Below are 22,585 nucleotides of genomic sequence, written 5' to 3'. Positions count from 1 at the left end.
TCCGTGGGTTTGGTGTCCCATATGAAGTTAAAGCAGGTGAAGCGTCATAAAAATACACTTCCGTAAAATTTTTTGCAGTGATTAAAAAAAAAATTTGCCAAAGTGGAGTTGGTGGCCGTTTTTGAAATGGCCAACTCCACCAGAACATTTCATGCCTCTTTTTTTAAAAATTATTTAAAAATAAATAAAGTATTAAACAAATGAAAATCATAATGTATTTAGGAGTTATAAAATACTGTGGGAGAATACCTTACCGTTGTCATCTACATTGGCACTGTTTGTTTTACAATGACTTTGTGTACCAAGGTGAAACTTGGTTCAAAAGTCTCATGAAGACTTCATACAATTCCACTGAAGTTGGGACGTTGTGTAAAATGTAAATAAAAACAGAATACAATGATTTGCAAATCCTCTTCAACCCATATTCAGTTGAATACACCACAAAGACAAGATATTTTTTTCTCACTTAAAATTTTATTAATTTTTGCACAATTTAAAAGAACAGAAACAAGGCCAGTGCCTGAACAAACAAACAATAAGAACAATGTAAACAGAGGGAGGTAACAAATGATACATCAGCATAGTAAGACCTATTCAATGTCTGTCCGTGTTCCTTTGTAGGTAATCCATTTATCCCACTTATCTTTAAATACTGCTTCCTTGAGTCTCAGAGTGTGTGTCATCTTTTCCATTGTGAATATTTCTTGTACAATCTCAGTCCATTGGTTGTAGGTGGGAGGTTCAAGCTTGAGCCATTTCCTGGTTATTGCTTTTCTAGCAGCTGTCAGGAGTATTTTAATCAGGTAATGATCATCTGTTCTAACCAGCTTCGTTATGCTACCCAGATACAAAATTGTACCTGTCATGGGAATAGGATATTTCAAAATCTTGTTTAAGGTCAACCATACAGTGTTCCAAAACTATAATTTTTGGGCAACTCCAAAAAACATGAGTATGGTTGGCATCATCCGCTCCACATTGCCTCCAACAGACCTGTGGCGTTGTTAGTTGTTTACTCTTTATTGATGGAGTGGTAAAAAAGCGAATAAGATTTTTCCAGTTAAATTCCCGCCACTTAAGTGAACAGGTTGAGGACTGAGCCAATGTACATATTTAAAGACATTCTTCATCAGAGATTGTGATAAGCATCTCTTTTTCCCATTTATTTTTGACATAGACAGTAGAGTATTTATGGTTGACCATTAGGCTAACATATAATCGGGAAATAATTTTTTGAGTTTTTGAATCATATGATGCCAGCAACAGATCCAAGACTGCATTAGTTTTGTCACTCCCGTTGAATTTTATGTCCTTATTGTAATATTCTCTGAGCTGCAAATATCGAAAGAAATCCTGATTGCTAAGTCCAAATTTATCCTTCAATTCCTTGAAACTCCTCATCTCAGTATTCTTCACCACTGTATAAAAGGCAGTGAGGCCTTTATAGCTCCAGCTCTTAAATGTTGAGTCAAGCATACCCGGCTTAAAGTCTTTATCAAAGGCTATCCATTTTAGAATTTTCCTTTCTTCATTCAATTTAAATTGTCTCGCCAACTTGAGCCAAATATCCAATGCATATTTAGTCACTGGATTAAGATCATTTTTTAAAGCATCGGGTATACTGTCCTCGCCCAAGTAAGTCTGTACCTGTTGCCCAGGAATACATGTCTCCACCTCTTTCCATCTAGCAAAATAATTAGGGTCACACCAGCAACAGAGGTAACGGAGCTGTGCAGCATAGAAATACAGTTTCAAATTAGGAAGGGCCATACCTCCTTTATCTTTAGGCAACTGTAATGTTGAATATCTGATTCTGGCTCTATTCCCACTCCAAATAAATCTGGATATCATCTTATCCCACTCTGAGACGGTACATCAACAGGAAGTGCTTGAAATGAATAAAGTAATCTTGGCAAAAGGTTCATTTTTGTTGTATTTATCCTACTAGTGAAGTCTAATGGGTACGTGGACCATCTTTCAATGTCTGCTATTGAATTTTGATTAACTACGTTATAATTTTCCTCATACAATAGTGATGGATCCTTGGTTAAAAACACACCAAGATATTAAATTTTTTCTGCATCCCACTTGATACAATATTTACTCGACAGTGCGGCAGAGGGGGTATGATTAAAGAGTAAAATTTGAGTTTTTGAGACATTGGGCCTCATGTATCAATGTTGCGCACTTGTGGCGTAAATTTACGGCGTAAACTTGAAATACACCAAAGTCGCCGTGACATGTATCAAGCAGTGCGCACCTGCCCATTTCTGGCGTACGCCTGACGTGATCTTGATAAATGCGGCGGGTGGAAACGATCGTAATTATAATAAACACGCCCATAAATATTCAGACTCTGCTTCAGACACACCCTCATTTTACGACATGGAAGCCGGGAGACGGCAATGAAAAAGAACTCCACCAATCACGACGTGTGCCAATAGAGCGTCAAAAGCGGCTGTCGTATCAATTGTTTTGTAGTATATAATCAATAAAGTGTTACAGTGGTCCCTCATTAATCGCTGGAGTTACGTTCTAAAAAATAGTCCGTAATACGCGAAACCGCGACGTAGCCAGCGTTATTTTGTACAATTATTATAGACGTTTCAAAGCTGTAAAACCCCTCACTACACAGTTTATACACTTTCTCAATCAGGCATGAACATTTTCTCACTTTTCTCTCGTGTGTAAACACTCTCAAAGTTCAAACCTTAGTAGGAAAATAATACCAAACTGTTTTCAGGCCCAAACATTTGTTTGAGAAATAAAAATAGAACGTTTTCCTATAAATAATTATGATGGCATTTAGAACTAACAAATTAATTTTAATGATCAACGAACGAGGTCGGACACATAAGAAATTATTAATAGTGACTGACCAGTATTTCACAGATCGGGCCTCTGCGTCCTGGCACTGTGCCTTTTCCCACTCACATCTCGCTGCAGCAGGTGTTGTTTCCTTGTGACAAACACAGTTATGAGTAGTTGTTTGCGCTCTTTTCTCTTCTGGGCAACAAGATTCTTATAAACAGATACGCAGAACACAGAACACTGTAAAAAAAAAAAAAAAAAAAAAAAAAAAAGGCATGCAGAATTGGACTAAATATTCCGCGAGACTCCGAGGCCACAACAGGTGAATGGCATTATAGCGAGGGACCACTGTATTCTCTTTTCACATGTCAATAATTCTTGACGTGGATATTTGCTCGCTCAATTAATAAGACACGCCTAATCTGTCAGATTTCTTTATTTTTTAAATGTATTTCTGTATTTATTTTATTGTGACAACCGAATGGAGATGACAAAACCTGGTTGCAGCACGGGCGAATTAAGGGAATGATGAAACTACAATTGTTATTATCAATTTCATAGTCTATAACGATCACACCACATAAAGTTAAGCTCAGCGCTGCTCTGGCTCCAGGCTCGAAGTCTGGAGAAAAAGGCGAGCAGCGCTTTCTTTGCAGTAACGCTGTGGCCACAGATCGTGCTCCATAACAATCCCGCAAAGGCGGGATTTGTATTGATTATTATGTAGTATAATCAGGAAAGTGTTATTTATGTAACATATGAGGTCTATTAGAAAAGTATCCAACCTTATTATTTTTTTCACAAACCATATGGATTTGAATCACGTGTGATTACATCAGACATGCTTGAACCCTCGTGGGCATGCAAGAGTTTTTTCACTCCTGTCGGTTACGTCATTCGCCTGTGGGTAGTCTTTGAGTGAGGAGTCGCCCACCCTCTAATTGATTTTTTTCATTGTTTAGGAATGGCTCAGACTGCTGCTTTGTTTGATCAAAATTTTTTCAAAACTGTAAGGCACAACTGAGTGGACACCATTCGATAAATTCAGCTGGTTTTCGGTAAAAATTTTAACGGCTGATGAGAGATTTTGGTCTGGTAGTGTCGCCGTAAGGACGGCCCACGGCGCCTGACGGCGATCTGCGCTTCGAGGCGGCAACGTCTCGCCGTTTCAAGTTGAAAACTTCCACATTTCCGGCTCTGTTGACCCAGTAAGTCGTGAGAGAACAGAGAACTTTCAGAAGAAGTCGGCATGAGGAGTTTATTCGGACATTCCATTGTTAACGGACATTTTGTAATGAAAGAACGTGCGGGCAGTCGCATGTCAGGCCGGACCCGACTGCGGGGGGTCGCGACAGGAAAAACACCTCCGTTGGAAACCTTAACGGGCAAGTTGGAACATGCCCAAGCTGTTAAACAGTTTCTCAGTTACTCACTTGTTGAAAGCCATCAAAAGCCGCCTGAATTTTACAAATGGTTTTCAACACGGAGGTGTTTTTCCTGTCGCAGCGCACAAAGATTCGGCAAGTCGTCACGGAAACGACTCGGCGAATTTGCGCACACGTCTTTCATTAGAAAATGTCCTTAAACAGTGGAATGTCCGCATAAAGTCCTCATGCCGGCCTCTTCTGAATCTTCTCTGTTCTCTCACGACGTCCTGGGTGAATTAAGCCTTAAATTAGGATGTTTTCAGGTCGAAACAGGCCGACGACGGCACCTGGAAGCGCTGCACGACGTCCCGCTTCGTGGGAAGTCGAAGTCCTTACACCGACAGAAACACCCCATAATCTCTCATCAGCCGTTAAACTTTTCACCGAAAACCAGCTGAATTTCTCGAATAGTGTCCACTCGGATATTCCTCACAGGTCCAGAAAAAATTTTGATAAAGCAACACGCGCCGTCTCGAGCAGCGTGTGAAACAAAGGAATTCAGCCGAGAGGGCGGGACCACATCTCACTCAAGGCCTGCCCACAGGGAAATGACGTCACCGACACGCGTGAAAAAACTCACGCATGCGCACGAGGGTTCAAGCATGATTGGTGTAATCGCATATTATATATATAGTTAAAAAAAAAATAAAAGGGTCGGTTTATTACCTAATAGACCTCATATGCATTGATTTGTATAATGGCACTGTTTATCATGTTGATCATCTTCATTTTTATGTGGATTCCAGCGCTGGTTCATTTTGGTGTATAATTTACGCCACCTCATGACCTGGTGTATATTTTCAGCGCAGCGTACGCCTACGACCACATTGATAAATGCCAAGTAGCACAGCCGTTTTGGCGTACACCCCATATATACTCAAATATCGCCGTACGCAACGTTGATACATGAGGCCCATTCAGCTTATATCCTGCATATATATTAAATTCTTGTAATAGATCCATTAGTCTAGGAAAGGAGATATTAATATCTTCAAGATACAACAAAATATCATCTGCGAACAGTCCAATTTTTTGCTCTCTTCCACCTATCTCAACTCCCTTCAGGTCAACACATTGCCGTATTGCCTGGGCCAGCGGTTCGATGTATAGAGCGAATAAGGTGGGACTCGAACAACACCCTTGTCGAGTTCCTGTACTCAACTTAAAATGCTCTGTCAATGAACCATTCACCTTTATTCTTGCTGTTGGTTTTTGATAAATTGCCCTTATACACCTAATTGAATCTTCAGTGAAACCAAACGTATCTAACGTCAGATATAAGAAATCCCAATCCACTCGGTCAAACGCCTTCTCAGCGTCAAGGCTGATTAGGGCTGCTTTCAAGTTTGATTTTGTAATGTTATGTAGTATATGGAGGGTTCTTCTAATACTGTCATGACTTTGCCTCCCTGTTATAAAGCCAGTCTGGTCCTCATCTATTATGTCTGCAATAAATGTATTAATTCTCTTGGTAATAATGGATGTGTACAATTTGTAGTCAACATTTAAAATTGATATTGGCCTGTAACTAGCACAATTTTCTGTATCTTTGTTCTCTTTAGGGATTAGAGTTATAATTGCCTCCCTCCATGAAGGTGGCGTTCTACCCTCCTTATGAACATAGTTGAGGGCTCTAAGAAGGAGTGGCTTCAGGTCCTCCCCGAATACCCTATACCACTCTGTGGGGAAGCCGTCACTACCTGGAGCCTTACCTGTTTTTAAACTACTTACTGCTTTATCTAATTCTTTCATGGTAATTTCACTTGTGAGTTTTTTATTTTGTATTTCCCCAATGTAAGGAAGGTCTAGCTGATCTAAAAACATTTGTGCTGATTCCTTGTCAGGGGCACCCGCTTGTGAATACAACGTGCTATAGTATTTATAAAAAGTTTTTTCTCTCTCCTTGGGATTTGTCTCCAATTTTTGTGAAATTGGATCTCTTATTTTAAGGATTGCAGCGTCAGCTTGTTGTTTGCGTAATCTATGGGCAAGTAATTTGGTTGACTTTGGGCCAAGTTCATAATATGTCTGATTGAAATATCTACTTTTTTTCTCTATTTCCTGATCTAAAAAATTTACAAGCTCTGATTTCAACTTTTGTATTTATTTTGTGTCTCTTGATCTTTCTTTAATTTCAATTTGTGTTCTTGGTCTTTCAAGTCATTTGTTAGTTTTAGATATTGTTCCGTTCTAATTCTCTTTATGTATGTTGTCTTGGCTATGATTTTTCCACGCAATACTGCCTTGAGCGTATCCCATACTATTGAAGGGTCAACTTGGCCGTCATTATTCTGTTCAATAAATAGTTTTATTTCTTGCTTGATATATTCGGTAACTGATTGATTGTTCAATAGTCCAACATTAAGTCTCCATACAGTATTTTTCTGCCTCTTGTCTAATTGAATAGTTAAACTGAATTATGGTCTGACACATCTGCAACTCCAATTCTACATTCTAATACTCTATAGTAGTCCTCCTTTTTCATTAGAAAATAATCTATCCTTGAGTAAACAGTGAGGCACCGAGTAATGGGTGTAATCTTTCTCTGACGGGTGAAAAAGTCTCCACACATCCACCATGCCAATTTCCTCCAAAGTTGTGTAGAGTATTCTTGTTAGGTTTTTCTTATTTCTATTCTTACTAGTAGAGTCCCATTTTAAATCTAGAACTGCGTTCCAGTCTCCAGCACAATCACATATCCCCTCTGCCTCCACTGTAACAACATCAAACAGCATTTTATAAAAGGATCCATCACTATCAGGGGGTGCATAGATATTTATCAAAGTTAGAGTTGTATTTTCTATTATACCCTTTACTATGACATACCTTCCCTGGTCATCTCTTATTACCTTATGTTCTTTGAATTTCACAGATTTAGAGATAAGTGTCGCTTACCCCTCTCTTATGACTCTCAGCATGTGAGCTGTAAAACACATTATTATATCCAAACTTAAGTTTATCATGCTCCTGGGCTGACAAGTGCGTTTCTTGCAAATAAATAATGTGCACATTATCTTTTTTTACCTTAATCATGACCCATGACCTCTTTACTGGATTACCTAGTCCATTGACATTCAATGTAATAAATCTCAACTGTTGACTCTGTATCATGCTGAAGCCCATTCATTATGATAATGGCTAAACCTCCCAAACAAAAAACAACTCTTCTCTAAGAGCGAAAACCATTTAACAAAAAACAAAAAAAAGAACCAAACCTAAAATGAACAAGGACTCCCAAGGTGGGGTATACCAAAACCCTCCCCGACCCTTTACCAGGTGAGGGGGAAAGCCCCTCTGAAAGAGAGGGCCCCCTCCCAGAACTAGTGGCTGCCCTCCCAAAAGCTTACCACTTGTTCTACCTCAGGTACTATAGCTCCCCCCCAGCTAGGCTAATCAGATTTATAGATGATAATAATCAAACAATTCATAATAAAATTTATGCATGCAGTTCTTGATCAAACCTTATTTTAAACTATAGTTTGTGCCTACAGTGTTTATTCTCCCAGGCAGCATCCTCTCATTTGGCCGATTAAATCAAGTGGCATTATTACGATGAAATTCCTTCAAGCGCTCTCGTGCACGCTGAGCTGCAGATCTGCGATGTTGGACACGTTGCCATTGCACTGTCTGGTCCAGTCCTTGTAGCACTACCGCTGTAGAGCCGCTGGAGTCATCCTCACTCGCGCATCTGACTGGGAAACCCCTGTTGCGCAAATCCTCCTCGGCCTCCTTGGCACTGTTATAGATCTGCGAGCCGCTCTCCCAGTGAATATGCATACGCGTAAAAGGCGTCTGGAAGCGAATGCCCTTCTCTTTCAAAACAGATTTAACATATTTATAGGCTTTGCGGCGCTGCACCACGACAAAGTCTTTCCGCCAAATAAGATTTTCTTTTGCCAAACTTGTTTGAGGATTGTTTCTTTTCTTGAACTGGAGAAAATTGACCACTATGGATCTAGGCGGTGCACTGGGGTTCGGCTTTGATGTGAGTGAGCGGTGTGCACATTGTATTTGTAGATCCGTCCCATCTTCAGTAAGCTTCTCATCAATTATCAATTTCTCCACAAACTGTAGCACTGAGGACCCCTCCGCTCCTTCAGGCACTCCGTAAATTCTTCAATTATTCCTCCTTGACCTCAATTCTAGGTCGTTGGCCCTGTTCAGCAGCACCCTCTGGTCTTTAAGTGATTGTTGGAGTGCCTCATGTACCGTAGCTGACCATGGTTCCAGCTCGTCAATTTGTGCAGCAGCCTCCCTGAGTTTCTCACCCTGGTCCTGAATCGAAAGTGAAAGTGATACGGTGGTTAGCTGCTGATCCATCTGCTGCTTGAGTTCGTTCAACTCCTTCTTCACGTCTTGCTTGAAATCATTTCTGAATGTGTCCAAGTCCGTTTTTAACTCCATTCTTAAAGAAGCGAATTGTTCACTTATTTTTTTTAAAGAAGCGTGAACGGATTCTGTCGGGTCACCACCATATTCTGCCCCCTTAGCGTTAGCATCAGCTGCGATCTGCGTGCCCGGAGACGGTGTTTCTTTCTCTTGTTTTTCCGGCATCTTCTTGTTCTTAGATTTGGCCCCCCCACTCATATTTGAATAGTAGATGCCAAAAGTCTCGTATCAAGTTAATGAGAGTGGGTTAAATAGCCCAGCTGTGCGGAGCTCTCACTTTATGCGACCATCTTCCTCCGTAGCCAAACCGGAAGTCCAAAGACAAGATATTTAATGTTCAAACTGATAGTCTTTTTTTTTTTTTTTTTTTTTTTTTTTTTTGTGCAGATATTTGCTCATTTTGACATGGATGACTGCAACACGTTTCAAAAAAGCTGGGACAAGGGCAATAAAAGACTGGGAAAGTTGATGAATGCTCAAAGAACACCTGTTTGGAACATTCCACAGGTGAACAGGTTAATTGGAAACGAGTGTCATGATTGGGTATAAAAGGAGCATCCCCAAAAGGCTCAGCCGTTCACAAGGAAAGATGGTGCGAGGATCACCACAGTGTGAACAACTGCGTGAAAAAATAGTTCAGCAGTTTAAGAACAATGTTTCTCAACGTTCAATTGCAAGAAATTTAGGGATTCCATCATCTCGTACAGTCCATAATATAATCAGAAGATTCAGAGAATCTGGAGAACTTTCTTCACGTAAGCGGCAAGACCGAAAACCAGCATTGAATGCACTGTATTAAAAACCGACATCATTGTGTAATGGTTTTCTGAAGTGTTCCTGACCTTACTGGATGGATCAGGCACACTTCAGAAAACCATTGTCATTTAACACAGTTTGTCGCTACATCTGCAAGTACAAGTTAAAACTCTACTATGCAAAGCGAAAGCCATACATCAACAACATCCAGAAACACCGCCGCCTTCTCTGGGCTTGAACTCATTTGAAATGGACAGACGCAAAGTGGAAAAGTGTGCTGTGGTCTGATGAGTCCACATTTCAAATTGTTTTTGGAAATCATGGAAAAAGACCATCCAGATTGTTACCAGCACAAGTTCAAAAACCAGCATCTGTGATGGTATGGGGGTGTGTTAGTGTCCATGACATGGACAACTTACACATCTGTGATGGCACCATCAATGCTGAAAGGTCCATCCAGGTTTTGGAGCAACACATGCTGCCATCCAAGCAACGTCTTTTTCAGGGATGTCCCTGCTTATTTCAGCAAGACAATGCCAAGCCACATTCTGCACGTGTTACAACAGCGTGGCTTCATAGTAAAAGAGTGTGGGTACTAAACTGGCCTGCCTGCAGTCCAGACCTGTCGCCCATTAAAAATGTGTGGCGCATTATGAAGCGCAAAGTATGACAACGGAGACCCCAGACTGTTGAACAACTGAAGTCGTACATCAAGCAAGAATGGGAAAGAATTCCACCTACAAAGCTTCAACAATTAGTGTCCTCAGTTCCCAAATGCTTATTGAGTGTTGTTAGAAGGAAAGGTGATGTAACACAGTGGTAAACATACCACTGTCCCAGCTTTTTTGAAACCTGTTGCAGGCATCCATTTCAAAATGAGCAAATATTTGCACAAAAACAATAAAGTTTATCAGTTTGAACATTAAATATCTTGTCTTTGTGGTGTATTCAATTGAATATAGGTTGAAGAGGATTTGTAAATCATTGTATTCTGTTTTTATTTACATTTTACACAACGTCCCAACTTCATTGGAATTGGGGTTGTACAATTTGATGTTTGGTGTATTTTGATTATAGTTGTGGTGACCTAAAGTGGAGGGTGTTTGGCCTTCTGTACATGATAATACCAAAGGTCCTTCATGGATGGTGATGACATGATACCGCAGATTATGACTTACATAAGTTTGAAGATTTATTGTCATTTAAATTTATTGATTTTAAGATTTAAGAGAATCAAAAGAATCAAAATAGTAAATAATAATAATAATAATAAAAATAAAAAAAACAGTTGGCTGGTGCACCCTCACCCCAGTCTCTATTTACAAGTGCATATTACAGGTACAAAGATGCTGAGCAAGATAAAACAATTTCCTGCAATCAGCTTGGAAGAGGTAAATCCAGACATTCAAGTTCTGGCCTCATTGTCTGACAGTCTTTGTGTTCTTGATGCAATTTGACGGATTTTTAGGTCATTCCAAAAGTTATCCCAGTCAGTGTCTTCATCCTCTGTATTAGGTTTCTGTTTGTAGAGCATGGATTCTGTCATACAAGTTTGACATTTCCTGAGTCACCACTTCAGCTATCACTCACAACCCTGGAAAACTGCGAAGCTGTGTGGTGTTCCCGTGGCATGTTAATGTATTCCAAAATTATATTTTCACCACCCTCTTTAAGTTTGGAGATGACACACTGTCTCATTTATAAATATTTCCAAAAGTTACCTTTCCGTTTCAATTTGAGTTTTTAAACAAGATCTGCATAAGATACAAATTGCCCAGAGTTGTATGTAAAAGTTTGGGCACCTGTCATAATTTTCATGATTTTCCTTTATAAATCATTGGTTGTCTGGATCACAAATTTCAGTTAAATATGTCATATAGCAGACAAACACAGTGATATTTGAGAAGTGAAATGAAGTTTCTAGTATTTACAGAAAGTGTGCAATAATTATTTAAACAACTTGGGCAGGTGCATAAATTTGGGCACCCTTGTCATTTTATTTATTTTAATACATTTAACACTAATTATTGGAACACAAACTTGGTTTCGTAAACTCATTGACCCTTGACCTCCTTACACAGAGATTTCAGCTGTCAGTTTCCACTGTGGGGAACATCGTGAGGAAATGGAAGACCTCAGGCACAGTAGTAGTTAAGGCACGAAGTGCCAGGCCAAGAAAAATCTCAGATAAGCTGAAGTGACTGATGGTGAGAACAGTCATAGTCAACCCACAGACAGCTGAAGTACTGAACGTCTGGCACCAGTAGATCCATCATGCTCTGGGGCTGTGTGGCCAGTGCAGGTACTGGGAATCTTGCTAAAGTTGAGCGTCGCATGGATTCCAGTCGATATCAGCAGATTCTTGAGAACAATGTTCATGAATCAGTGACAGAGCTGAAGTTGCTCCGGGGCTGGATCTTTCAACAAGACAATGACCCTAAACACTGCTCAAAATCTCCTAAGGCATTCATGCAGAGGAGCAAGTACAATGTTCTGGAATGGCTATCTCAGTCCTCAGACTTGAATATTATTGAAAATCTGTGGTGTGATTTTAAGTGGCTTTCCATGCTCGGAAACCAACAAATCTGACTGACCTGGAGATGTTTTGTAAAGAAGAATGGTCCAAAATACCTCCAACCAGAATCCAGACTCTCATTGGAAGCTATAGGAAGCGTTTAGAGGCTGTTATTTCTGCAAAAGGAAGCTCTACTAAATGTTGATGTATTTTTTTTTTTTTTTTTGGGCTGCCCAAATTTATGCGCCTGCCTAATTTTGTTCAACTCCTTTTAAGCCTGTATATCCCATCATTGGGAAATTTCACTTTTTCTTTATGAGATACTGACAAGCCAAATCGAGGCAGATGGTTTAAAGAATTATTGCAAACATGCTGTAAATCCTATAAACTTAATTTCACTTTTCCAATATCACTGTGTTTGTCTGCTATATGATATATTTAACTGAAATTGCTGATCCAAACAACCAATGATTTTATAAAGGAAATTCATGGAACTTATCGGGGTGCCCAAACTTTTACATACAACTGTATCTTCAGTAGTGTGTATGACACGGGAATGCCAATGTCTCCAGAACACTGGTGTTTTGCCAATTCAAATAGCTTGATTGTTCCAGAGAGATAAATACTTTTGCACTCCAATTTGTACTTTCAACATTTTATGTACACTTATCCACACTTGGCTCGAATGAGCATGTACTGGGTTAGTAGTGTGAGATTTCTGGCACAATTTATGTTTAGGATCAAATGGTAAACAAATTTCTTTTTCAATATCTACCCATTCTTGCCCATGCTTGATCTTTTCCCAGTGTTTAACTAATTTGGCCATTTCAAATGACTGGCAATACAAATTTGCATTGGGCAATCCTAGACTGGCTTTTTCTTTTGGTGCATACAGTTTGTTCATTGTCAGGCGTGGCACAAACCGAGCAGGACACAAATGCAGAACTCTCACAGACAGACTGGTGTAAGAAAAAGGTATAATTACAAGCTGGGATTTGGTACACAGGAGGTCTAGCAGCGAGGCAAAGGTACAGTCAGACTTGAGGCTGTCGAGAAAACAGGCAAAGGTCAAAATACACGGTGTGGTGGCAATCAAAGGCAGAGACAAAAATCGTGGTCATGGACAAAACAAGGTCAAATACCGGCAGGCTGAATACAAGGCAAAACAAGGCAAGGACGTGAGAGCTGGAAAGTAAAATCATTCAACAATCGAGCGAGGGACTGTGAGACTGTGAGGACTTATATAACTGGTGATGTAATTAGTGCAACAAGACACAGGTGTCGGTGAAGGTTCTGGAAGGGGGCGTGGCCAAGGAAGACAAAGGTTAAGCATGGGTAAGATAATGGGGAAGGGAGTAATGTCAGATACAAAGATGCGTGAGCAGGTGCAAGAGCGGCAGTGAATGAAAATACAAAACAGACAGAATCAAAGTGTGGGAGACAAAGACACGAGGCGGGTACAGGAAGTGGAGTGAACACAAACAAATGAGGATGACGTGAGAACAGAGCAAAACAGAAAACGATACTAGGGGACCGGGACAGAGCAAGAATCATGGGAACTAAAAGCAAACCAAGATATAATAAATACAAAAGAAAAAACGTACAAGAACTGATCAGAAAGTCAATACTGAAGCAAAACTAAACAGGAGCTGACTAATTAACAGAAAGCAAAAACCCAATATAAAAGTACAAGAGAAAACAGAAATGAGAACAGCAGATAAACAAAACTGGTGACTACAGAATAGTGCAATAAATAAAAAAGAACTAACTGATGAGCAATAAGTGACAAACAGAAGATTATCCGAAGAAACACTTGAAGATAAATAATAACCAATACCTGTGACTAAAGTATAATACAAAAATGTGATAAACAGAACTAAGCTAAGAATACAAGGTGCTCAAAACTGAACCGGTAACCAAAGCATAATACAAGAAATGAAGTAAGCAGAATCAAACTAAGACTGGGGTGACTAAGTGACCAAGAGTGAACAAATACAAGATTAACAGAAACAAAACTAATGATAACATATGACAAAGCATGGATAAAACACAAAAGATCCCTACTAATAACAGATGGCCCTAAAGGGCCTGATCATGAGAGTTCAGTCTTATTCTGGCTCTTTTCCCTTCCCATAAAAATGGTTTGATCAGATTTTCATGCTGTTTAACCCTCTGGAGTCGAATGACGTGCCCCCGTGTAAATGGCCCAAGCAGAGGGTCACCCCTTTGAGTCTGGTCTGCTTGAGGTTTCTTCCTCAGAGTTTTTCCTTACCACTGTTGCTCTGGGGGTTGGTAAGGTTAGACCTTACCTGTGTGAAGCACCTTGAGGCAACTCTGTTGTGATTTGGTGCTATATAAAGGAAAATAAATTGAAAATAAGTTGAAATTGAAATTAAGTGGACATAAATTTAAATTTTGTTAATAGCCCTAGTATAACTTGACTTATGAGTATTTTTCCGCCATGTGTTTTCGTGAATATTATTGTCATTTTTTTGCTGCATATTTATGTACACACACGCAGCCAAAAAGATCATTTCCTTCTCTACTGCAGCAGCAACAGCAGTGGGAAGAAATATGACTCCTTCTTCCTCATTGGTTGGCTCCTGAAATTTTTCACCAATTAGAAGTCATTAACCCCACATGTGTTCACTAATCCCATGTGTGTTTGTTACTGGTGGGAAGTGTGTGTGGTTAGTGTTTTGTTGTTGTTTTTTTTTTTGTGTAAAAATTAGGTATTTTATGAATGTGAAGCAAGCGCTTCAGTTATTTTTTAAACTGGAGGAAGATGGAGCATGCAGCGCATTGTCAGTCTAAAACAGACAGTGAGAATTCTGGTGCTGAAAGAGATGATCCCTCTTTTGTTCTGGAGGAGCAACCAAAGCAGGTGGATCCACCAACGTGTGCATGTATATCTGAAGAGAGTCGGAGCTTGCGCTTCTTTTTCCAGATCCAGATTTCCGCTCGGTCACGCAGCTGAGATACGCCCCAGCGCTGACTGGTAGAACACGGAGGAGGACGTAGACACTGGTCCAGCAGTAAGCAGATTTCAGCCTCGGGGAACACCAGGAAACCAGGTTGATACAGTTTCCATCCAACATCCAAAAGACCTTTTTCTTTTGTTTTTTGCAACTGACACAATTCGAACAATTTGTTATGTGTCGGACGCAGCTCGGAGAACCGACCAGCGTTTGAAGGACCCAGTATGAAATAAGCAGAGCACGGTACAAAGGCTAACTGAATTTAATACATAACAGTGATACAAAAAATAACAAAAGAAAGTGCGGTCTGGCGTGGTGCGCTCCCAGCAGCGCTAACGGTCTGGAGCCAGAAGCTGTTCGGACCCAAGGACCCCGCCGACACCCCCCAGGTGGCCGCAACAAACCGAGTCTGTGAAAGAAGGAACCATTATGTGAGTCCACACTCTACACACAGAGAGAACACTTAAAGGTGTACAAACAGCAAACACTTCCTGGCTTGATTACTGATCAGCTTCCCAACCTGCAGGCATGGAACATCCAGTTCACAAAACTCCACTGCAGTGGAAGCCGATACATGACTAACATACAGCTCAATATAAAAAGGTGTGAGGGACACCACATTTACTGACTGTATAAATGTTAGTCACAAAATCTAACGTACCTCAGGAAGTGTGCTGACGAGCGTGAGACCTCACCCCCTCCTCTTTCACAGACCGTGCATCAAACCCTGGACATTCTCTGCATCCACTGATGATGAGATGGCTCCCGAGACGACGATCTCACCCGTCTGGTCACAAGGTCGAGTCTCTGGCAAATCCACACTGTATACTCCAGTCTTAAATGCCACCATGTTCCAATCCATATAGATGCACCTCAGCTGTGAGTCCTGACGAGCCGCAGGTGATCAGGGTGAGGTCCTGATAACCTCAGCAACACAGCCACTCAGTCCCAAATGCAAGCCACCTGGAAGGAAAAACAAAAGACAGAAACAAAAAGGCAGCCAGGCCCCCCAGCCATACAACACAATTTGCACCAATAAAATTGCTGCAAAAAACAAGGCATTAAGGAAAAAATACAACTGGACAGACATTGAAATGCAAGATCTGGACAGGTTTTTTTTGGACTTCTGATATACATGTTGTTGTTGTCACTGCCAAGTCTCCAGGACTACTGGAAACAAAATAATATTTTATCTGTGCCCTTTCCAGTGAAAGTAATGTCCACAGATAGATTTAGATTGATATTCTGGAACATCCACCTAAGTGATCCACATGAGGATGTACAAAAAAGGGAACAACAGGTCATGACAGACTGTTTTGAGTCAGGCCTCTTTATGATGACATCCTCAGTGCCTACTAGGCTTATTACCATCCGAGGAGGGAGCTGGCAGTGGATGAAAGGATGGTGGTGATGAAGGCAAAAAACTGGAATGACTCAATATTTGAAGGACAACCCAGCAAAATGGGGCATGAAACATTTTGTGTTAGTTGTTTCAAGTAATGGCTACACACTCAAGTTCACCATTTGCACTGGCAAGACTGTGACCACAAGTGAGCACGGGCTGTCGTACAATGTGGTCATGAACCTGATCCAGCCATCCTCTGTTGGTGCTGCGTACCACATTTACATGGGCAATTTTTTACATGAGTCCCAAACTGTTCATGGACCTGGGTAACATGAAGTTTAGGGCATGTGTCACATACAGGGAGAACAGACGAGGATGCCCCAGAGGGAGGGCAAATGCTCTCACCAAAAAATCTGAAAGAGGATCTATAAGATGGATAAGAGAGGGGCCTCTGGTGTTTGTAAAGTGGATGGACACACAGGAGGTGTCTGTGTGCTCCACCATCCATCATGTGTTTTCGGGTGAGACAGTGCAGAGAAGGGTGAAGGATGCGAAAGATGGACGCTGGATGGTGAAAGACATTCCCTGTCCTACGCCAGTGTTGGCTTATCATAAAAACATGGGTGGAGTCGACCTATCTGACCAGCTCATCCAGTACTACTACATCCATCGGAAAACTGCACACTGGTACAGGACAGTGTTGCTGCACTTCCTTGACATTATAACCACAAATGGATTCATCTTGCATTGTGAGATCATCAGTGTCAAGCAAGTGCAGCCCATGAAGTGCACCCCACACAAGGACTTTATGGTGGAGCTGGTGTGTCAACTGTGTGGCACAGACAAAACAGGTGTCCCACAGAACAGGAGCCAGAACCACGTTCCTGTGCCAATTGTGACAGGCACAGAGCCTCACCAGAAGGCCACAAAAGGCAGATTGAGGTGCCAACGATGCCTTCACATGGGCAACAAGAGGAGTGACACACCGTGAAGTGTCAGGCCTGCAATGTGCCCCTCTGTGTTGTGTTGGACAATAATTCTTTTTTGAGTGGCACAAATAGTTTAGCATGTCCTGCACTACATTGTACATATGTTTTTGAAATTTACCATTTGTATTTACATTCTAAATCTTATTGTGACATCTGATTGTTTTCTAAATAGTTTCGCATTAGCATTCCCTACACGCTGTTTTTGAAATGTACAATTTATGTTTACATTCTTTCGATGCTCCTCCACGTCGAAAGGAGTCAGTTGAGGTGGCTCGGGCATCTTTTCCAGATGCCCCCTGGACGCCTCTGGAGAGGTGTTCCGGGCACGTCCCATTGGGAGGAGACCCCGGGGAAGACCCAGGACACGCTGGAGGGACTACATCTCTCGACTGGCTTGGGAACGCCTTGGGGTTCCCCCGGAGGAGCTGGGGGAGGTGTGTGTGGATCGGGAGGTCTGGGCAGCTTTGCTTGAGCTGCTGCCGCCGCGACCCGACTCCGGATAAAGCGGAAGAACATGGATGGATGGATGGATGTTTACATTCTAAATCTTATTGTGATAGCTGACTATTTCACATATAGTTTAGAATGTCCTGCACTACTGGGCTCACTCTATGTCAAACTCCGCATCATCGACATTAATGCCGAACTCCTCCGACAACATCTTTCAGACAGACACAGCTCGCAAGTGACCCATCAGCACCAACAGCCTCTTTTAATCCAATAATTCTTACATTATTTCATTTACTTTGGTTTTCAAGCACTTGGATGTGCTCCCACATCGCATCTACCAGCTCGTCTCTCTTGTAGGCAGCCGTTTGTAGCTGGTTGGTAGCATCCTCGAGGTTAAAAATGCACATCTCTGCTTATTTTTTTTTTCCCAAGTCTGCAAATCCAATTGTTGTTACATCCACAGCGACCATCTGTAATGTGCCGCTCATTTTAAGAACTTCTTTAATCAGATTGACATCATTTGCGGAAGCCTGGCTTTGTCCTTGTTCTTTGCCATGTTGTTTGGGAGCGCTGCGTGCGCCCTTAACAGGTTTAGAAGACATTTCAGTATCTGTCCTCTCATTTTCTTCCCAAAAAGCAACAGTGAGCTTTTCCACAGCGACAGAGAGAAGAATTAGTCGAATAAGAGCTACTCACTCATTAATAAAATTGGAAATAATAAGTCAGGAAGTGAGGAGACTCTAACCAGCTGCCATCTTGTTCGTGGTGCCCATGTGACTCCTACATAAGGTTGAGGTTGAGCGTGGTGCCCTTATTATATTATGAGATGGTGTATTGTGGGAAAAATGTCATAGGTGTGTGTGTGTGTGTTTGTGTATGTATGTGCCTGCGTGTGCTCCAATCCTTGCCCTTCAACTCAAAACATATGCCATAAGCAACACCAACTAGTGAAAGGAATGAAAAGCTGTGTGACCTCTAATATGATCTCTTCCTGTTATCTGTGATTAGGCTTCATTGGAAAGATCACACTTCATATCCCTTTTTACCGGCCTCATAGTGAGCCATGGGCCATTTCCATGTCACAACTCAACCTCATCATTGGCCCTGCACAGCTTCAGGAATATGATGCAGAGAAACAGGACGAAGAGGAGAGGGAGCGGAAGAAACGTCTTCTTAAAGCTCTTGAAGACAGATGGAAAGTAGGTGGATTTGTGTTGCAGATCAGAAATATGTTCTCTTGTCATTTATGGTTTACCTCAAGTGTAGCAAGCTGTACAATTAAGTACATTGCTCCCACACTCAGACTGTGTGATTATATCAAAGGGGGAACTTATGTTTAGCCAAACACAGAATGTGTGTCTCAATAATGTGACACTTGAAATGGTGCAAGGTTCAATCACACTCAAAGTAGCAGATACAGACATTCTTTTTATTCATTTTGAGCAGACAGTTGAAGCTTTGTACGTGATCAGTTGTTATTAATGCACCAATGTGTTTCCTCCAGAGTCAGGGTGAACAGCGAGGCGAGTCGTACTGGTACTCTGTTACTGCCTCATTGGTCACCAGGATTGTGGAAAACATTGAGGTAAGCCTTCCACACATGTTGAACAGAGGTCAGGCAAAGCCACTGACAGGTCAGTTTCAATTCAGAGAACTCGGTGTCCCCAGTCACTGTGCCTGTCTTGAATTCACAATTGACTTGTGAGCTGCAGTGTCTTGGACTTCTCAGAAATCAGTGGGTCTGTGCAGAGCAGAATAAAATATAACTCAATGCTGAAATACCCTTAACATATGAGCATTGTCTTCTTCATAATTTGCAATTGTTTAATTGGCAAACTGTTGTATGTAAACGTTTGGGCACCTCTGGTGATTTCCATGATTTTCCTTTATAAATCATTGGTTGTTTGGATCAGCAATTTCAGTTAAATATATCATATGGCAAACAAACACAGTGATATTTGAGAAGTTAAATGAAGTTTATAGGATCTACAGAAAGTGTGCAATAATTTTTTAAACAAAATTAGGCAGGTGCATAAATTTGGGCATCCCAACAGAAAAAATACATCAATAGTTGGACCATTCTTCTTTACAAAACATCTCAGGTTTGTTGGTTTCCGAGCATGGACAGCCCACTTAAAATCACACCGCAGATTTTCAATAATATTCAGGTCTGGGGACTGAGATGGCCATTCCAGAACATTGTACTTGTTCCTCTGCATGAATGCCTTAGTAGATTTTGAGCAGTGTTTAGGGTCATTGTCTTATTGAAAGATCCAGCCCCGGCACAACTTCAACTTTGTCACTGATTGATGAACATTGTTCTCAAGAATCTGCTGATATTGACTGGAATCCATGTGACGCTCAACTTTAACAAGACCCCAGTACCTGCACTGGCCACACAGCCACACAGCATGGTGGAACCACCTCCAAATTTTACTGTAGGTAGCAAGTGTTTTTCTTGAAATGCTATTCTTTTTCAGCCATGCATACTGCCCCTTGTTATGTCCAAATAACTCAATTTTAGTTTCATCAGTCCACAGCACCTTATTCCAAAATGAAGCTGGCTTGTCCAAATGTGCTTTAGCATACCTCAACCGACTCCGTTTGTGACGTGTATGCAGAAAAGGCTTCCTCTGCATTACAGCATCATACAGCATCTCTTTGTGCAAAGTGTGCTGTATAGTTGAACGATGCACAGAGACACTATCTGCAGCAAGATTATGTTGTAGGTCTTTGGAGCAGGTCTGTGGGTTGACTATGACTGTTCTCACCATCCATTGCTTCACTTTATCTGAGATTTTTCTTGGCCTGCCATTTCAGGTCTTAACTAGTACTCTGCCTGTGGTCTTCCATTTCCTCACTATGTTCCTCACAGTGGAAGCTGACAGCTGAAATGTCTGAGATAGCTTTTTATATCCTTCCCCTAAACCATGATGTTGACCAATCTTTGTTTTCAGGTCATTGGCGAGTTGTTTAGAGGCTCCCATGTTGCCACTCATTAGAAGAGATGCAAAGAGGGGAAACAATTGCAAATGGCCACCTTAAATACAATTTCTCATGATTGGATTCACCTGTGTAAGGAGGTCAAGGGTCACTGAGCTTGCCAAACCCATTTTGTGTTCCAGTAATTAGTGCTAAATGTGTTCAAATCAATAAAATGACAAGGCTGCCCAAATTTATGCACCTGGCTAATTTTGTTTAAATAATTATTGCACACTTTCTGTAAATACTAGAAACTTCATTTCACTTCTCAAATATCACTGTGTTTATCTGCTATATGATATATTTAACTGAAATTTGTGATCCAGACAACCAATGATTTATAAAGGAAAATCATGAAAATTATCATGGGTGCCCAAACTTCTGCATACAACTGTGTGTGTGTGTGTGTGTGTGTGTGTGTGTGTGTGTGTGTGTGTGTGTGTGTGTGTGTGTGTGTGTGTACAGTTGTACTCAAAGGTTTACATGCCCTGGCAGATTTTATTTTATTTTATTTTTTTTGGCCATTTTCCAGAGAATATGAATTATAGCACAAAATTTTTTTTACTCATGGTTCGCGGTTGTATGAAGCCATTTATTGCAAAACAACTGTGTTTATAGAATACAATGTGCAGCGCTCCCAATGCGTTTGCATGTATGGAAATAAAAGCGGTTTTAAGCATTTTTAGCTTTACTTACTTTTTTAAAACACACCACTGTCCAGGAGTGTCTCACTTGAATTAGATGTGCAGGGAGGCTTCCTACCATTTCACTTACTGTGTCCCAGTACACGCTGAAGCTTTCAGTTTGTTTGTTTCTGTCAGAGAAGCTTCTGGACCTGCAATCACAAATATGTAAAGTAATTTAAAAGCATTTTTGCACACAAATATATTTTATTAACACATTTGTATAATGTTGTGTTAAGACATATATGAACAACACCATCCCAAGAACAGTAATAAATGATTCTGCCGAAACATCAATTGAAGTGACAGTTGTTTGAAAACAGAATTTTGAGGTCTTTTCAATGGGTACTGGAATTAAAAATTAACATTATGTGGATTTTAAACTAATTATCCCTGTAGAATTTAAATGCAGTCATTTTTTATTATACATTGAATATTATTCTTCATTTAGCTGACTGAGGTGAGAGTTACCAAGGTCTATCATTACTTGGTTAACGGGGCCTTCATTGTAGAGTTTGGTATACTCTTCATATACAGTTGTGCTCAAAAAATTTACATACTCTGGCAGAATTTTAGTTTTTTTTTGCCATTTTTTAGGTGAACATGAATGATGACACACAAACTTTTTTCACTCATGATTAAGCCGTGGTCACAACCCGCCGTACTTGCACGTGCGTGCAGTCTACTTGCAAAAACGTGGGCTAAATTTGGAGATCCGTACGTCGTAAGTACTGCCTCAGTATGAATTTAGGAGCACGCAGACACGCCATGGAGGTTTTAGTGCATGCAGAACTTTCGCTGTGGCCAGGCTGCGGATTCACCAGCAGTACAGATGACGCACGTTGTGAGTACTGCCTCAGTACGGATTCAAAGCAGCACATTTTCATTCAATTACTATTGAATTAACCAAATCCGTACGGAGGCAGTAGGCTACTCACCACATACTATGGAATTAAATTGTAGGTATCAGATCTTGAAGATTGTGATACACATATATAAATTAGAATTAAATTGAAATTTAAAAAGCTGGTAATCAAGTGTGTAGTGAATATATTCCTCTATCAGTGTTTCACACCTTGTGTGACTTTTCACTAACTCTGATTTGGGGAGGCCGACAGACTTGCATGCACGACGCAGCTTCTCACTTGAACTTGGACTTTATTTCCAAACTTCAGCAACACAGACACTCCACAGCTTCAGTCTGATAACTAGCTGTAACTTTTCAAAGCAAGTAAACACTCGTACAACTGACCGCTGCAG

General features: G+C 40.8%; 1 protein-coding gene across 1 annotated transcript in view; it reads left to right on the top strand.

Annotated features, from left to right (window-relative positions):
• Positions 1-6: 6 nt before the first annotated feature.
• Positions 7-22,585, top strand: part of vps13d (vacuolar protein sorting 13 homolog D) — a 535,261-nt gene continuing 512,682 nt past the window's right edge. Inside the window, 3 exon segments of the mRNA XM_034171656.1 lie at positions 7-36; positions 18,669-18,859; positions 19,165-19,245. Of these exon segments, the coding sequence (XP_034027547.1) occupies positions 18,737-18,859; positions 19,165-19,245 (204 nt within the window). The 5' untranslated portion in view covers positions 7-36; positions 18,669-18,736.

The sequence above is a fragment of the Thalassophryne amazonica genome, chromosome 6, assembly GCF_902500255.1.
Source record: "Thalassophryne amazonica chromosome 6, fThaAma1.1, whole genome shotgun sequence".
NCBI classification, from domain to species: Eukaryota; Metazoa; Chordata; class Actinopteri; order Batrachoidiformes; family Batrachoididae; genus Thalassophryne; species Thalassophryne amazonica.
This window is presented reverse-complemented; position numbering and strand designations above follow the sequence as displayed.